At 44.4% G+C, this 19,025-nt stretch overlaps 1 protein-coding gene across 2 annotated transcripts; it reads left to right on the top strand.

Annotated features, from left to right (window-relative positions):
* Positions 1–2,482: 2,482 nt before the first annotated feature.
* On the top strand, positions 2,483–18,630 carry LOC121535417. Of its 2 annotated transcripts, XM_041842459.2 has the most exons (4): positions 2,483–3,830; positions 6,152–7,361; positions 8,228–8,341; positions 18,389–18,630. In XM_041842459.2, exons 1-2 carry the CDS (start codon positions 2,502–2,504, stop codon positions 6,947–6,949), a joined length of 2,127 nt encoding a protein of 708 aa, XP_041698393.1. In that variant the 5' UTR covers positions 2,483–2,501; the 3' UTR covers positions 6,950–7,361; positions 8,228–8,341; positions 18,389–18,630. The 2 variants fall into 2 exon arrangements, with proteins under 2 accessions (XP_041698393.1, XP_041698392.1); XM_041842458.2 differs by lacking the exon at positions 8,228–8,341.
* Positions 18,631–19,025: the final 395 nt, after the last annotated feature.

Raw genomic sequence — 19,025 nt, forward strand, 5'->3', positions numbered from 1 at the left:
TGGAAACAACCCGCAGCTGCACCGGAGAGGCAGATCCTGAGCACGCCCCCTGATCCACTCCAGACACACCCACATAAAGGGGACAAACACACATACAGATACAACAGACACAGAGGGGACAAAACAAGGAGGAAGGGAAACAGAAAAGGGAGAGACAAGCTGCCCACATAACAGTTCAATTTAATCTGGAGTTATGCATAGGTCTGTTCTATTTAATCTGGAGTTATGCATAGGTCTGTTCAATTTCATCTGTGGTTATGCATGGGTCTGTTCAATTTAATCTGTGGTTATGCATGGGTCTGTTCAGTTTAACGTCTACATTTTGTTACCTATTTCAACAGCTGTGACAGACTCCTAGAATGGTTCCTGAATTGTTCCTTTCAGTTTAGAAGGATGAAGCTCATCTGAGTTCCTTCTGTGTTTATTTTCAGCACAGCTCATTTCAGCCTATTGTCTTCAACGCTGCAACTGTTTTCTTTGACTCAAATGTCACCCTTTTCCCTATTTAGTGCACTACTTTTGACCAGGGCCCATATAGGCCCATAGTGCACTATGTAGGGAATAGGGTGGTATTTGTGATGCAGACTTGGAAAATAAATACCTCAGTCAAAGAGCAGCAACACAATTTAATCCAGCATCACAACCTGTGTCCTCCAGACAGAAGCTGGCCTTGTGTCCCTCAGCTACCTTCCTTCCTGTTATCACATCCAGCAGGTCATAGCTACTGAAGGCATTCATACTGAGAGAGAGAGAGAGAGAGAGAGAGAGAGAGAGAGAGAGAGAGAGAGAGAGAGAGAGAGAGAGAGAGAGAGAGAGAGAGAGAGAGAGAGAGAGAGAGAGAGAGACTTGAAAGAATTGTGCGCATAGCTGAACTCAACATTGGGGTTTGGCTCAGCCCTTCAGATTGCATTTGGCCAGAGATGTAATGCCTATGGTATGTAAGTGAAGTCAAGAGAAATATACTAAACTGCCTACACAGTATGTTTCAAACAGACTTTCATTTAGTTGAACTGTGAAGATGTACAACGTTGCTTTACTGTAAACTCTGACCAGAGAGAGGGAAAGAGACGGAGAGAAGGAACGAGATATAGAAAGAGAGAGACTGAGAGTTGTGCTAAAACCCTCCCTCTACAGGACTGTGCCTCTGTCTCTCTACTCAGAGGTGTCGGTCTGTTCAACCATGCAGTGTGGCTGATGAAACCCCTCCTTCCTCAGCCTCCTCCTCTTCCTCCTCGTCCTCACTTGGCGGAGGATTCTCTGACTGGCTCAAACCAGGCTGCGTTTAATTGAAGAGTGCCAGGCTGTAGTCACCAAACAAGGAGGCTTAATGAAATCAGAAAGCTCTGACGGACTGACATTGACGACAGAAACACGGAGAACTGGATCTCAGGTGGAGAAAGAGGCGACATTCAGGTACAGGCGACTGTGTGAGAGAATGAAAGAGAGTTAGAAACAGCAGTGAAACTCAGAGAGTGAAAGGTGGAGAACTAGGAGGAGGAGAGGAGGGGAAGGGAGGAAACGAGAAATGGAGGAGGAGAGGAGGGGAATGGATGAAACGGGAAATGGAGTAGAGGTGGGGAATGGAGGAAACGGGAAATGGACAGCCAAGTGAGGGAGAGAGACAGGAAGCCTCCAGCAGCAGATGAGACTGAGGAACGAAACGAGGGAGAGGTAGAGAGAAGGAGAGAGAGAGAGGGAGAGGGGGAGAAGAGGGGCCCCGAGCAGGAGAAAGGGCTGCAGGGTGAAGAAGGAGTGAGAGAAAAGTAAGAGAGGGGTCAGGGGAAAGAAAGGAAAGAGAAAAACAAGTCGAGGAGAGAAACAACAGGAAGAATAAAGGGGGAGGGACGTCTTAGTAAAAGAAAATAAGGCAAGGGGGGGTGGAGTCAGTTGTAGCTAGATGAGGAAAACAGTTAGAGTGAATGACTAGGTCAGAGTTGGAGAGCAGCAGGGAGGAGAAGGAAACCAGTTGTTTTTTTTAAGGCATTTTCCACAGCAGCCAGCCTCTACTCCGGACGGACTGTTTTCATTCTGAAATGTACTCAGACAGCACACGGACGGGACACTACGGACTCATTCATCAAAACAACAACGACTACTGCTACTGCCGCCACGGTGTCCATTACACACCCACATTGTTCCAGGGAGGACCAGGGGGGTACAGATCACCACCCATAAGCCCAGACCATCCGGACCACCCACCATCACTGGACCTCAGGGAAGACTTCCAGCTTCCTCCTTTCCCTGTGGAGCCCCAGGACATAGAGCCTGGACTAGAGAAGGGTGAGAGAAGTGGAGGAGGAAGAGGTGGTGGAAGAGGAGATGGAGGAAGAGGTGGAGGAGGCAGAAGAAAAGGTGAAGGCAGAGGAGGAGGAGGCAGACGAGAAGGTGAAGGCAGAGGAGGAGGAGGAGGAGGAGGCAGAAGAGAATGTGAAGGCAGAGGAGGAGGAGGAGGAGGAGGAGGAGGAGGCACTGAAGCTGAAGCTGGAAGTGGTCACACTCACATGGCCCCACAGAGGAGGCCAGTGTTCACAGGGCAGGGTGAGCATGTCCAACCTCAGCCAGACCAATTTAGCCCTTGCCAAACCTGGGACTACAACCCTGCCCAGTGGAGCTGGCCAGTGGAGCCCTCAGGCCCTGGTCTGAGACACTATTCCCCTGTGAGAGAACAATGTGGCTGTGTGGGACGGGGTGGAGGTGACGCTGTTGGGACGGCGACCGGGACACACCCCTTCAACAGCAGCAGACACGCGTCAGCCTTGTCACTCCCCCCGGACCCAGACCCGGCACACATACAGACAGACAGGCAGACTAGCTATAACTACAATCCAGAGGGGCACAGACAGGCTAGTTATGGTTCGGAAGAGCAGATCTGGGGTCAGCCGAAACACAGACAGGCCAGCTGCAGTTACAGTTTGAAAGATCAGCCAAAACACAGGCCAGAAAGACAGGCTAGCTACGGTCCACAGGAACTACTCAGACAGGCTAGTTACGGCTACAGTCCAGAAGAACAGATCTGGGATCAGTCGAAACACAGACAGGCTAACTACAGCTACAGTCCAGAAGACAAGCCGATACACAGACAGACTAGCTACGGTCCAGAAGAACAGATCTGGGATCAGTCGAAACACAGACAGGCTAGCTACAGCTACAGCCCAGAAGAGCAGGTCTGGAGATGTACTGCTGGTGGCGAACACGATCATTTGGACAGGTGTGTACCACTGGAACAAGGAGATTTACACTCCCACATGCCAAATGGATGCTGTGGCGGTGGTGGTCCCAGCCCCAGGCCTGTGTCCTCTCGGGGCAGGGGAGATAGAGCTAACCTCCAGGAGAGGTCTACTAGATTAAAGGCTGGAGGAGTTGGTGGTGGGGCAGAAGAGGACGGCTGTAATGGACAACATGTCCCTGCTGGCTCTAGCTCTGAGGGTTCGGTCCGGGAGAAGCAGGGTTCGGTCCGGGAGAAGCAGGGTTCGGTCCGGGAGAACCAGAGTTTGGTCTGGGAAAACCAGGGTTCGCTCCGGGAGAAGGAGGGTTCAGTCAGGGAGAAGGAGGGTTCGGTCCGGGAGAACCAGAATTCGATCCGGGAGAAGGAGGCTTCGGTCCGGGAGAAGGAGCGTGCGGTCCGGGAGAACCAGGGTTCGACCCAAGAGAAGATGGGTTCGCTCCGGGAAAAGCAGGGTTCGGTCCGGGAGAACCAGGGTTCGATCCGGGAGAAGGAGGGTTTGGTTTGGACGAAGGAGGGTTCTGTCTGTGAGCAGATCAGACAGGTGGTGTCAGACCTGGAGGGGGTCCTGGGTGGTCTCAAACAGGTCCACGTGGAGATGAAGGAGGTAAGAAGTCTCTGCTGTATGTTAACCTGCAGTTAGCCTGGTCCCAGATCTGTTTGTGTTTTAGCCAACTCTGACTATAGTTGTCACGCCATCATACCTAGCCTCGCGAGCCACGCTACATAGCGTATATTTATATAAGCTCGGGAGTTCAGTGTGGCTTGCGAGGCTAACTATAGTTGTCATGCTGTTCATGTAGTCTGAGAAGTCGGCTAAAGCAAGAAGCTCTGTTTAACCTGATGAATCCATAGAAAATGAAATGAAATGGACAGTACTCCATTAAGCTTTTGATAATTTGTTTATTTACCCTGCATAAACGCAATGAATGATCAAGGCATATTTCGTTCTGAGTCCTGTCCATCTGCTTTTCTATGGAGTGTACTTACGGGATCATGCAACCACATTTTTAAGGACAATTTTTCCGAATGAGTGCCTACTATGAATGCTAATGAATGAACGATATGGCAAAAATAGTAATGACAACAACAGGAGTTGTCTGAAACCTACACAGTGATCTGAGGACGAGGCTGTTTGCCTTGAATCCACATATACGTTTCAGTAGGGTTGTTTCAGTAGGGTTGTTTCAGTAGGGTTGTTTCAGTACGGTTGTTTCAGTAGGGTTGTTTCAGTACGGTTGTTTCAGTATGCTTACATTGACATCTGAGGTAAAGCAGACACTGATGGACCTATGAATGTCCTCTTTCTGTTTATGGGCAATTACACAGTAACAGAATGATGCTCAGACTCGGATGATTATTCACTTTAAAATGTGTGCCAAACAAAAAACAAATGAAAACCCATTTACTTGAAGAACTGTGACGAGGCAAAGTTTGGTAACAGAATGACGGTTTGTGCTGATGGTCATCCTGTTACCAAACTTTGCATCTGCACAGTTCTTCAAGTAAATGGGTTTTCATTGGTTTTTTGTTTGGCACACTGTACATTATAAAGGGAGAAATCTGAGTCACAGCATCCTTCTGTTATCGTGGAATTGCCCTCATGCATTCCGCTCTGTAGAAAAAAAAAATGACATTGCAGGCTGATATGGAAGGAGATAGCATTGTTCATCATTTGAGTCATTTCTTGCAGTTGCATTGATTGATTGAAAGCGATTCACATTGACCGTGTAGTGTCGAGTCAAAGTTGCTAGTCATTGCTGATAAACAAAGGAGTCCGCTCATACTGAACCTTTGATCATAAGTTTTATTCATATCACAAGATTCCAGCATAAGTTTTACAGATGTCATGACCACCCGGAGAGCGGCGTCCCAGATTGCAATGGCCGCTCTAACCTCTTCTTCGTTTTTACCCAGTATATATAATCTTCCCAAGATATGGGTGGCTCCCTCTACTGTCCAATCCCCTGTCTACAACACACACTTCCTGTCTGTTGTATGTGGCGTCACACTAAAACATTCCCTCTTGACACTAAAATAAACATCCTATCAGGTTCCACTTAAAACCATTAACAAAGTCATAATCTTAATACACTACAACCGTTTGGCTAAAACCTGCTGCTAGAATTGATGGAGACACAAGAAGCACATTAAAGAGCATGTCTTGAGACCGGTTCCTGAACTATGCTTAGCTTTTATGGTGTCAATATGTAATAGGGACGTAGTATACTGTACCTTGTTGAAAAGATATCTCATGACTATCGAGAGACATGGTCCAGTATAACATAATGTATGAATATATTGTAGTTATGTAGTATAATGTACTGGTAACTAATGTAGTAATGTAGTATAATGTATTAATATACCGTAGTAATGTAGTATAATGTAGTGGTAACTAATGTAGTAATGTAGTGTAATGTATTAATATACTGTAGTAATGTAGTACAATGTTTGAATATACTGTAGTAATATATGAATATACTTTAGTAATGTAGTATAATGTAGTGGTAACTAATGTAGTAATGTAGTATAATGTATTACTATACTGTAGTAATGTAGTATAATGCAGTGGTAACTAATGTAGTATAATGTATTAATATACTGTAGTAATGTAGTATAATGTACTGGTAACTAATGTAGTAATGTAGTATAATGTATTAATATACTGTAGTAATGTAGTATAATGTATTAATATACTTCAGTAATGTAGTAATATACTGTTGTAATGCAGTATATTGACTCTCTGTATTGTCCAGTAGGTGGTCCAACAGATGTATTGTCTGACAGCTACCAAACACATTTCGTTGTAAAATATATATATATTTAAATATATTGTCAAACAATATGACTCTTTAAAAACGTATAGTATAACAGACATGTTTTATAATTGTTGGTAACTATGTTTATTGACTCTGTGTTGTCCTGTAGGTGGTCCAACAGATAGATTGTCTGACAGCTAACATTGACCTGGGAGAGGAAGAGGGATCATGTAACAAGTCCCCTAGTAGTGGTGACGGTCTCCCCAAACCCAGAGACTGTAGAGGTGGTGACGGTCTCCCCAAACCCAGAGACTGTAGAGGTGATGACGGTCTCCCCAACCCCAGAGACTGTAGAGGTGGTGACGCCCTCAACCCCAGAGACTGTAGAAGTGGTGACACCCTCCCCAACCCCAGAGACTGTAAAGGAGCCCTGATGTTCAACCAGGGATACCAGAGACCACAGTACAGAGACATGGAACGTACCGTCAACAACAAGACTACTAGGGTCCAGGTGCACAACCACTGGACTAATACAGGGGGCCTGGTCCACAACCATAAGACTCCTGGGGATCATGGACCACAGCGCAGAGACATGGATCATACTGTCATCATACATGACCCTCCTTCCGACCCCAGAGGTGTCCCTGGGGTCCTTGTGTACAACCAGAAGACTAATGGAGACCAGGGAGTCCCCCTACTGTACAGACGCCCTGACCATACTGTCACCATACGAACTACCTCCCCGTCCCCTGTCCTCACTGCATCTGTCATCCAGACCAACCGGGTTTGGGTCACAGCCCTGAGCCCCCTGAGCCCCATGGGCTCCAAAGACCCCAAACAGGACAGACGGGGGTTCAACGGACACCTTCCTCTACCCGGTCCAGGTAGAGGACTGAACCCCCCAAACCCCACCAGAGCTAGAAATTACCCCCTCCCTACCCATACCCTTATGGACTCACCTGTCTGACCCCACAGCCATGGCTGATTACAGTGTCCCCTCTCCCATGGTCGGATACAGTGTCCCCACTCCTAGGAGCCAGAAACCTCCACTGTACCCCCACCACAACGGACGGGTGGAGAGGCTCAGTAAGGGTCTGGCCCAGAGCCACCCTACCCTACCCGCCCAGCCCACCTAGCACTGCCGGGTCCTACCCCACCTGGCCCAGAGCCACCCTACCCTACCCACCCTAACCACCCCGACCCACCTGGCCCAGTCACCCTACCCTGCCTCCCAGTGACCAAGAGACACCCCCCTACCCGGGGAAAGGCCCCAGCATGGTATGAGGGGTCAGGGGACAGCCTCACTGCCACGGGGGCCGGGAACATATAGGACAAGGACAGACCTACACTGATAAGTTGTCTGAGTTGGACTGCTCGTGGTAAGTGTGTGTGTGTGTGTGTGTGTGTGTGTGTCTGCTAATGTTGACGTCACATGAGTTCCTTCCTAGCAGTTCTTAGTCATGACTTCAGAGAAATAGAGATTGCACAACATTTACACAGATTTACTTGTGGTTTACACAACCCGGTTGCTGATGTACGTTATGCATATATGCCATCGTAGTATAACAATTTGATTATACAAAAATAACATTTGAGCAGCCATATCTGTGAAGATGCAAGACGATTGTGTGCGTGTGTGTGTCTGTGTATCTGTTTGTCTGCTGATGTTTATGTCAGATTAGTTCCTACTTCTTGCTATGACTTAGTCATCATGACTTCAGAGAAATGGAAAGTAAAAAAAAAATGGAGAGTTTAATAATTTATTGTGATGAGACACCAACCATCTGGGATAGATATTGGATACAACTGCCGCTAGTCTACTCCCTGTTTCTGTAAGTATTTATAGGATAACAGACATGACTATCTATCTGAGTCATTGGCAGGACTACAAAAGAACTCCCCCACTCGTTTCTCCTGTTGGGACAAGATAGCACCGACAGACACAGTCTCCCTGTTTCTAGCTCCTCGCCAACTTTGCAGTATTTTTTTGTATGTCAATCAATCAATCACATTTATTTATAAAGCCCTTTTTACATCAGCAGATGTCACAAAGTGCTTTACAGATACCCAGCCTAAAACCCCAAACAGCAAGCAATGCAGATGCTGATTATTTGCTCAGAACGTTTCTTGTATTATTACCTACTGCCGGAAATACATTTTTTGGATATTAGATCGGCGGTCACTCACCAGAAATTTGAGCAGAAATTCGACTTCCCTGACCTGGATCCTTTGTTTGAACTTCCAGAGGCTGTATTCATCCAGGGGGCTGCACGCTGACACCGGAGAAGGAGTGGGGTCCTAGTCAGACTCAGGCGGCGTGCGCAACAACCACCGCTTCCGAGTGTATTACTCGCTAACGGTCAGTCCCTGGACAATAGAGTCGACGAGCTCAGGGCGAAGATCTCCGTCCAGAGAGATATCAGGGACTGTAGCATACTCTGTTTAGACAGTCCCTTCGGAAAGTATTCAGACCCCTTGACTTTTTCCACATTTTGTTAGGTTACAGCCTTATTCTAAAATTCATTACATTGTTTTTTCCCTCATCAATCTACACACAATACCCCATAATGACAAAGCAAAAACAGGTTTTTAGAAATTTTTGCTAATTTATAAAAAATAAAAAATTGAAATATTACATTTACATAAGTATTTAGACCCTTTACTCAGTACTTTGTTGAAGCACTTTTGGCAGCGAATACAGCCTTGAGTCTTCTTGGGTATGACGCTACAAGCTTGGCACACCTGTATTTGGGGAGTTTCTCCCATTCTTCTCTGCAGATCCTCTCAAGCTCTGTCAGGTTGGATGGGGAGCGTTGCTGCACAGCTATTTTCAGGGCTCTCCAGAGATGTTCGATCAGGTTTAAGTCCGGGCTCTGGCTGGGCCATTCAAGGACATTCAGAGACTTGTCCCGAAACCACTCCTGCGTTGTCTTGGCTGTGTGATTAGGGTTGTTGTCCTGTTGGAAGGTGAACCTTTGCCCCAGTCTGAGATCCTGAGAGCTCTGAAGCTGTTTTTCATCAAGGATCTCTCTGTACTTTGCTCTGTTCATATTTCCCTTGATCCTGACTAGTCTCCTAGTCCCTGCTGCTGAAAAGACCCCCCCACAGCATGATGCTGCCACCACCGTGCTTCACCGTAGGGATGGTGCCAGGTTTCCTCCAGACGTGACGCTTGGCATTCAGGCCAAAGAGTTCCATCTTGGTTTCATCAGACCAGAGAATCTTGTTTCTTACGGTCTAAGAGTCTTTAAGTGCCTTTTGGTAAACTCCAAGCGGGCTGTCATGTGCCTTTTACTGAGGAGTGGCTTCCGTCTGGCCACTCAACCATAAAGGCCTGATTGGTGGAGTGCCTCAGAGATGGTTGTCCTTCTGGAAGGTTCTCCCATCACCACAGAGGAACTCTAGAGCTCTGTCAGAGTGACCATCGGGTTCTTGGTCACCTCCCTGACCAAGGCCCTTCTCACCCGATTGCTCAGTTCGGCCGGGCGGCCAGCACTAGGAAGAGTCTTGGTGATTCCAAACTTCTTCAATTTAAGAATGATGGAGGCCACTGTGTTCTTGGGGACCTTCAATGCTGCAGAAATATTTGTTTTACCCTTCCCCAGATCTGTGCCTCGACCGAATCCTCTCTAGGAGCTCTATGGACAATTCCTTCGACCTCATGGCTTGATTTTTGCTCTGACATGCACTGTCCACTGTGGGACCTTATATAGACAGGTGTGTGCCTTTCCAAGTAATGTCCAATCAATTTAATTTACCACAGATGGACTCCAATCAAGTTGTAGAAACATCTCAAGGATGTAATTTTTTTGTCCATTAAAATAACCTCAAATTGATCAGAAAAACAGTGTAGATATTGTTAATGTTGTAATTGGCTATTGTAGCTGGAAACGGCTGATTTTTTATGGAATATCTACATAGGCGTACAGAGGCCCATTATCAGCAACCATCAGTCCTGTGTTCCAATGGCACGTTGTGTTTGCTAATCCAGGTTTATCATTAGAAAACCCTTTTGCAATTATGTTAGCACAGCTGAAAACTGTTGTGCTGATTAAAGAAGCAATAAAACTGGCCTTCTTGAGACAAGTTGAGTATCTGGAGCATCAGCAATTGTGGGTTCGATTACAGGCTCAAAATGGCCAGAAACAAAGAACTTTCTTCTGAAACTCATCAGTCTATTCTTGTTCTGAGAAATGAAGGCTATTCCATGCGAGAAATTGCCAAGAAACTGATGATCTCGTACAACGCTGTGTACTACTCCCTTCACAGAACAAACTCTCTAACCAGAATAGAAAGAGGAGTGGGAGGCCCCGGTGCACAACTGAGCAAGAGGACAAATACATTAAGTTTGGACACACCTACTCATTCAAGGGGTTTTCTTTATTTTTACTATTTTCTACATTGTGGAATAAGAGTGAAGACATCAAAACTATGAAAAAAACAAAAAAGTGTTAAACATATATATTTTTTGTAGTAACCAAAAAAGTGTTAAACATATATTTTACAATATATTTTATATTTGAGATTCTTCAAAGTAGCCACCCATTGCCTTTATGACAGCTTTGCACACTCTTGGCATTCTCTCAACCAGCTTCACCTGGAATGCTTTTCCAACAGTCTTGAAAGAGTTCCCACATATGCTGAGCACTTGTTGACTGCTTTTCCTTCACTCTGCCGTCCAACTAATCCCAAACCATCTCAATTGGGTTCAGGTCGGGTGATTGTGGAGGCCAGGTAATCTGATGTAGCACTCCGTCACTCTCCTTCTTGGTCAAATAACCCTTACACAGCCTGGAGGTGGGTTGGGTCATTGTCCTGTTGAAAAACAAAAGATAGTCCCACTAAGACTAAACCAGATGGGATGGTGTATCGCTGCAGAATGCTATGGTAGCCATGCTGGTTAAGTGTGCCTTAAATTCTAAATGAATCACTGACAGTGTCACCAGCAAAGCACGCCCACACCATCACACCTCCTCCTCCATGCTTTACGGTGGAAACTACACATGCAGAGATCATCCGTTCACCCACACAGCTTCTCACAAAGACACAGCGGTTGGAACCAAAAATCTCAAATTTGGACTCCAGACCAAAGGACACATTTCCACCGGTCTAATGTCCATTGCACATGTTTCTTGGCTCAAGGAAGTCTCTTCTTCTTCTTGGTGTCCTTTAGTAGTGGTTTCTTTGCAGCAATTCGACCATGAAGGCCTGATTCACACAGTCTCCTCTGAACAGTTGATGTTGAGATGTGTCTGTGACTTGAACTCTGTGAAGCATTTATTTGGGCTGCAATTTCTGAGGCTGATAACTCTAATTAACTTATCCTCTGCAGCAGAGGTACCTCTGGGTCTTCCTTTCCTTTGGCCGTCCTCATGAGAGCCAGTTTCGTCATAGCACTTGATGGTTTTTGCGACTGCACTTGAAGAAACTTTAAAAGTTCTTGAAATGTTCCGTATTGACTTAACTTCATGTCTTAAAGTAATGATGGACTGTTGTTTCTCTTTGTTTATTTGAGCTGTTCTTACCATAATATGGACTTGGTCTTTTACCAAATAGGGCTATCTTCTGTATACCCCCCACTACCTTGTCACAACACAACTGATTGGCTCAAATGCATTAAGAATAAATTCCACAAATTAACTTTTAACAAGGCACACCTGTTAATTGAAGTGCATTCCAGGTGACTACCTCATGAAGCTGGTTGAGAGAATGCCAAGAGTGTACAAATCTGTCATCAAGGCAAAGGGTGGCTACTTTGAAGAATCTCAAATATAAAATATATTTTGATTTGTTTAACACTCTTTTGCTTACTACATGATTCCATATGTGTATTTCATAGTTTTGATGTCTTCACTATTATTCTACAATGTAGAAAAGAGTAAAAATAAAGAAAACCCATTGAATGAGTAGGTGTGTCCAAACTTTTGACTGGTACTTTATGTATATACAGTATATATACACTATACAGTTGAAGTTGGAAGTTTACATACACCTTAGCCAAATATATTTAAACTCATTCCTGATGAGTTTAAATTCCTGACATTTAATCCTAGTAAAAACTCACTGTCTTCAGTCAGTTAGGATCACCACTTTATTTTAAGAATGTGAAATGTCAGAATAATAGTAAAGAGAATGATTTATTTCAGCTTTTATTTCTTTCATCACATTCCCAGTGGGTCAGAAGTTTACATATCCTCAATTAGTATTTGGTAGCATTGCCTTAAAATTGTTTAACTTGGGTCAAACATTTCGGGTAGCCTTCCACAAGCTTCCCACAATAAATTGGGTGAATTTTGGCCCATTCCTCCTGAGAGAGCTGGTGTAACTGAGTCAGGTTTGTAGGCTTCCTTGCCCGCACACACTTTTTATTTTACCACAACTTTGGAAGTATGCTTGGGGTCATTGTCCATTTGGAAGACCCATTTGCGACTAAGCTTTAACTTCCTGACTGATATCTTGAGATGTTGCTTCAATATATCCACATAATTTTCCTTCCTCATGATGCCATCTATTTTGTGAAGTGCACCAGTCCCTCCTGCAGCAAAGCACCCCTACAGCATGATGTTGCCACCCCCGTGCTTCACGGTTGGGATGGTGTTTTTCAGCTTGCAAGCCTTACCCTTTTTCCTCCAAACATAACAATGGTCATTATGGCCAAACAGTTCTACTTTTGTTTCATCAGACCAGAGGACATTTCTCAAAAAAGTAATGTCTTTGTCCCCATGTGCAGTTGCAAACCGTAGTCTGGCTTTTTTATGGCGGTTTTGGAGCAGTGGCTTCTTCCTTGCAGAGCGGCCATTCAGGTTATGTCGATATAGGACTCGTTTTACTGTGGATATAGATACTTTTGTACCTTTCCTCCAGCATCTTCACAAGGTCCAAGGATGAACCAGACTTGTGGAGGTCTACAATTTTATTTCTGAGGTCTTGGTTGATTTCTTTTGATTTTCCCATGATGTCAAGCAAAGAGTCACTGAGTTAGAAGGTAGGCCTTGAAATACATCCACAGGTACACCTCCAATTGACTCAAATGATGTCAATTAGCCTATCAGAAGCTTCTAAAGCCATGACATAATTTTCTGGAATTTTCCAAGCTGTTTAAAGGCACAGTCAACTTAGTGTATATAAACTTCTGACCCAATGGAATTGTGATACAGTGAATTATAAGTGAAATAATCTGTCTGTAAACAATTGTTGGAAAAATTACTTGTGTCATGCACAAAGTAGATGTCCTAACCGACTTGCCAAAACTATAGTTTGTTAACAAGAAATTTGTGGAGTGTTTTGAAAAACGAGTTTTAATGACTCCTAAGTGTATGTAAACTTCCGACTTCAACTGTACATGTTAATGTATGTTGAAGTAGTTGCTTCATACTGTGCATTGCAGGCTGTAACGTGGGATCCCTCTTCTGTATGTCTGGAGAGTTTTCACTTGGAAATACCCCCCCCCTTCAGGGCGAGCTCTGACCATGTCCACCATGTCAATTGTATATACAAAAGTATGTGGACACCCCTTCAAATTAGTGGATTCGGCTATATCAGCCACACCCATTGCTGATAGGTGTATAAAATCGAGCACAAACCATGCAATCTCCATAGAAAAAACATTGTCAGTAGAATGGCCTTACTGAAGTTGGCACCGTCATAGGATGCCACCTTTCCCACAAGTCAGTTCGTCAAATTGTCCTCGGTTGCAACACTCACTACCGAGTTCCAAACTGCCTCTGGATGCAACGTCAGCACAAGAACTGTTCATCAGGAGCTTCATGAAATGGGTTTCCATGGCCGAGCAGCCGCACACAAGCCTAAGATCACCATGGGCAATGTCAAGCGTCGGCTGGAGTTGTGTAAAGCTCGCCCCCATTGGACTCTGGAGCAGTGGAAACGTTTTCTCTGGAGTGATGAATCACTCTTCAGTCCGACGGATTAATCTGGGTTTGGCCGGTGCCAGGAGAACGCTACCTACATTTTACATTTTAGTCATTTAGCAGACACTCTTATCCAGAGCGACTTACAGGAGCAATTAGGGTTAAGTGCCTTGCTCAAGGGCACATCGACAGATTTTTTCACCTAGTCGGCTCGGGGATTAGAACCAGCAACCTTTCGGTTACTGGCACAACGCTTTTACCCACTAAGCTACCTGCCGCCCCAATGCACACTAAGCTACCTGCACACTAAGCTACCTACCCCAATGCATAGTGCCAACTGTAACCTAGAAACACAAGCATTTAGCTAGTTATTACTTCACTGTTAGAGCTAGAAACACAAGCATTTAGCTAGGTATTACTGCACTGTTAAAGCCAGAAACACAAGCATTTAGCTAGGTATTACTGCACTGTTAAAGCCAGAAACACAAGCATTTAGCTAGGTATTACTGCACTGTTAAAGCCAGAAACACAAGCATTTAGCTAGGTATTACTGCACTGTTAAAGCCAGAAACACAAGCATTTAGCTAGCTATTACTGCACTGTTAGAGCTAGAAACACAAGCATTTAGCTAGTTATTACTGCACTGTTAGAGCTAGAAACACAAGCATTTAGCTAGGTATTACTGCACTGTTAGAGCTAGAAACACAAGCATTTAGCTAGTTATTACTGCACTGTTAGAGCTAGAAACACAAGCATTTAGCTAGGTATTACTGCACTGTTAGAGCTAGAAACACAAGCATTTAGCTAGTTATTACTGCACTGTTAGAGCTAGAAACACAAGCATTTCGCACACCTGCGATAACATATGCAAATCTGTGATTTGATTTTGAATTTTGGCTGTGTCCAAAATGGCACCCAATTCTGTTTTTAGTGCACTACTTTTCACCAGGACCACTGGGCTCTGCAATTTGGCATGCAATCTTTGTGTCATTCACAGAGATAACATTTGTGAAGATAGTGATCTATTTGACAACCATCAAACATCACCAATTAAGAATTCCAGAATTCTTGCGGTTTCAATTAATTGAAGTCACAAAGACTCAAAAGTTTTACCCCCACCATTTAGAAAAAGAACAAATCATGAATAGAGGAAGTTCCCTTTTGTGTGAATACCTCCCTCCTGTGCAGAATATCTGTAACTGCAATATCTTTTTTTTCTGGCCTGTGCCTGCTTTCTGTGAGTTGGGCAAGCACAATCTGGTGTTAATCATAAATCCTTCGGATAGATGCCAGAGTAGAGTGAGGCACACCAAACGCTAGCTCGTTATATTTCAGATGTTTCCACAGACATGAGCACTTCTAGACATCGTTCAAACATGGCGGGAGCCAAGGACTGTGGGGGCTATAGAGAACTGCTCCCAGAGAAAAGGCCTGTGACTTACATTTTAGTCATTTAGCAGACGCTCTTATCCAGAGCAACTTACAGTTAGTGAGTGCATACATTTATTTTTATACTGGTCCCCCGTGGGAATCGAACCCACAACCCTGGCGTTGCAAGCGCCATGCTCTACCGACTGAGCTACACGGGACTAGTCACCACACGCCTACAAAACCCCCCAAATAAAATTCCTAGAAACTGGCCATGAGTAGATATGATGGTGAAAGCTACATATACGTACACATAACATACTGTTATTTAGCTGTCTGTGAGTGCTGTTAATGTAGAGACTAATGACTACTTGGAAGCTCCATTTGAGGAGGTTTGTGCGTATGATGTCCTCTGTAAATGAGTTGTAACGTGGAATGTTCCATTCAAGGATGCAAAGTTGTTCTTTACAACGTGTTTTGATTGGATGCGTAGCAATGACAGGGAGCCTTTCTGAAATGATGACTCACGTTACTATGAAACAAAGAACAACTGTTTGTGACATTGAATGGTTTGATATAAATCTCAATCTTGGCCTGAGAACTCTTCAATACACATGACATATTTACAGTGAGGGGGAAAAAAGTATTTGATTCCCTGCTGATTTTGTACGTTTGCCCACTGACAAAGACATGATCAGTCTATATTTTTAATGGTAGGTTTATTTGAACAGTGAGAGACAGAATAACAACAAAAAAATCCAGAAAGACGCATGTCAAAAATGTTATAAATTGATTTGCATTTTAATGAGGGAAATAAGTATTTGACCCCTCTGCAAAACATGACTTAGTACTTGGTGGCAAAACCCTTGTTGGCAATCACAGAGGTCAGACGTTTCTTGTAATTGGCCACCAGGTTTGCACACATCTCTGGAGGGATTTTGTCCCACTCCTCTTTGCAGATCTTCTCCAAGTCATTAAGGTTTCGAGGCTGACGTTTGGCAACTCGAACCTTCAGCTCCCTCCAAAGATTTTCTATGGGATTAAGATCTGGAGACTGGCTAGGCCACTCCAGGACCTTAATGTGCTTCTTCTTGAGCCACTCCTTTGTTGCCTTGGCCATGTGTTTTGGGTCATTGTCATGCTGGAATACCCATCCACGACCCATTTTCAATGCCCTGGCTGAGGGAAGGAGGTTCTCACCCAAGATTTGACGGTACATGGCCCCGTCCATCGTCCCTTTGATGCGGTGAAGTTGTCCTGTCCCCTTAGCAGAAAAACACCCCCAAAGCATAATGTTTCCACCTCCATGTTTGACGGTGGGGATGGTGTTCTTGGGGTCATAGGCAGCATTCCTCCTCCTCCAAACACGGCGAGTTGAGTTGATGCCAAAGAGCTCGATTTTGGTCTCATCTGACCACAACACTTTCACCCAGTTCTCCTCTGAATCATTCAGATGTTCATTGGCAAACTTCAGATGGGCCTGTATATGTGACCTTGCGGGCGCTGCAGGATTTTAGTCCTTCACGGCGTAGTGTGTTACCAATTGTTATCTTGGTGACTATGGTCCCAGCTGCCTTGAGATCATTGACAAGATCCTCCCGTGTAGTTCTGGGCTGATTCCTCACCGTTCTCATGATCATTGCAACTCCACGAGCTGAGATCTTGCATGGAGCCCCAGGCCGAGGGAGATTGACAGTTATTTTGTGTTTCTTCCATTTGCGAATAATCGCACCAACTGTTGTCACCTTCTCACCAAGCTGCTTGGCGATGGTCTTGTAGCCCATTCCAGCCTTGTGTAGGTCTACAATCTTGTCCCTGACATCCTTGGAGAGCTCTTTGGTCTTGGCCATGGTGGAGAGTTTGGAATCTGATTGATTGCTTCTGTGGACAGGTGTCTTTTATACAGGTAACAAGCTGAGATTAGGATCACTCCCTTTAAGAGTGTGCTCCTAATCTCAGCTCGTTACCTGTATAAAAGACACCTGGGAGCCAGAAATCTTTCTGATTGAGAGGGGGTCAAATACTTATTTCCCTCATTAAATTGTAGATCAATTTAAAACATTTTTGACATGCGTTTTTCTGGATTTTTTTGTTGCTATTCTGTCTCTCACTGTACAAATATACCTACCATTAAAATTATAGACTGATCATTTCTTTGTCAGTGGGCAAACGTACAAAATCAGCAGGGGATCAAATACGTTTTTCCCTCACTGTATACATGAATGCTGAAAACCATCCAACTCTTCTACAATCAGCATTATTTTCAGTGTGAGCCAAATACAACACACTTCAGGGGCTGCGTTCACACAGGCAGCCCAATTCTGATGTTTTCCACTAATTGGTCTTTTGACCAATCACATCAAGGGGCACGTTTTTCCGAGCTGATCTGATTGTCAAAGACCAATTATTGAAAAAAATATAATTGGGCTGCCCTTCTAAACGCAGCCAGTGACTGGTACATAGCTTTTGTCTTCTGGCACACAGTCATGTGGGTATATAAGAGCTTCTTGACTTGAAGGATCCTTCAAGCCTCCTCTATCCCAGCTCACCCCTTTATACCTGCTGACAGTCCAAAGAGTGCACCTCTCTCTCTTATGACTCAGTCCTGAGGGCTGTCTTCCAACATCCATACTAGCATACTACTTCACGTCAAAGCTTTAAAAATAGGCTCTTCTCTCCTGTTCTCTCCTGTTCCCTCTCCTCTCCTCTCCTCTCCTCTCCTCTCCTCTCCTCTCCTCTCCTCTCCTCTCCTCTCATCTTCTCTCCTGTTCTCTCTCCTCTCCTCTCCTCTTCTCTCCTCTCCTGTTCTCTCCTCTCCATATACCACACCCCTTAGGGCTTTATTGCTTAAATATCCATCAATAAATTAAGATTGAACAGTACAGAAATACCTCTATGGAATGGAAAATCTAATATATATCACTATGTGCTGTACATCGGCTTCACTGTGGACTAGGGTTGGGGTCAATTCCATTTATTTTCAGTCGTTTCAGGTAGTAAACTGAAATTCTCCGAATTGACTGAATTGAAATGGAATCGACCCCAAGGGGAGATGCTGTTGATGCGTAATTTAGCCAAACAGTTTACATCATTAATTGAAATGACCATTGACCATGGGTTGTATGTATTGCAGATTGCACTTTTAAATGTTGTGTTTTTCTCTTCCTCAGGAGCCCTGACGTGGTGAAGAGATGACATGTCAATCAGTGGTGGACATGGTCAGAGCTCACCCTGAAGGGGGGGGTATTTCCAAGTGAAAACTCTCCAGACAGACAGAATGGGGATTCCACGTTACAGCCTGCAATGCACAGTATGAAGCAACCACTTCAACATACATTAACATGTACAGTTGAAGTCGGAAGTTTACATACACTTAGGTTGGAGTCATTAAAACTCGTTTTTCAACCACTCCACAAATGTCTTGTTAACAAACTATAGTTTTGTCGAGTCGGTTAGGACGTCTACTTTGTGCATGACACAAGTAATTTTTCCAACAATTGTTTACAGACAGATTATTTCACTTATAATTCACTGTATCACAATTCCAGCGGGTCAGAAGTTTTCATACACTAAGTTGACTGTGCCTTTAAACAGCTTAGAAAATTCCAGAAAATGATGTCATGGCTTTAGAAGCTTCTGATAGGCTAATTGATTTGAGTCAATCGAAGGTGTACCTGTGGATGTATTTCAAGGTCTACCTTCTAACTCAGTGCCTCTTTGCTTGACATCATGGGAAAATCAAAAGAAATCAGCCAAGAACTCAGAAGAAAAATGTAGACCTCCACAAGTCTGGTTCATCCTTGGGAG

The sequence above is a fragment of the Coregonus clupeaformis genome, chromosome 21 (assembly GCF_020615455.1).
Source record: "Coregonus clupeaformis isolate EN_2021a chromosome 21, ASM2061545v1, whole genome shotgun sequence".
NCBI lineage: Eukaryota > Metazoa > Chordata > Actinopteri > Salmoniformes > Salmonidae > Coregonus > Coregonus clupeaformis.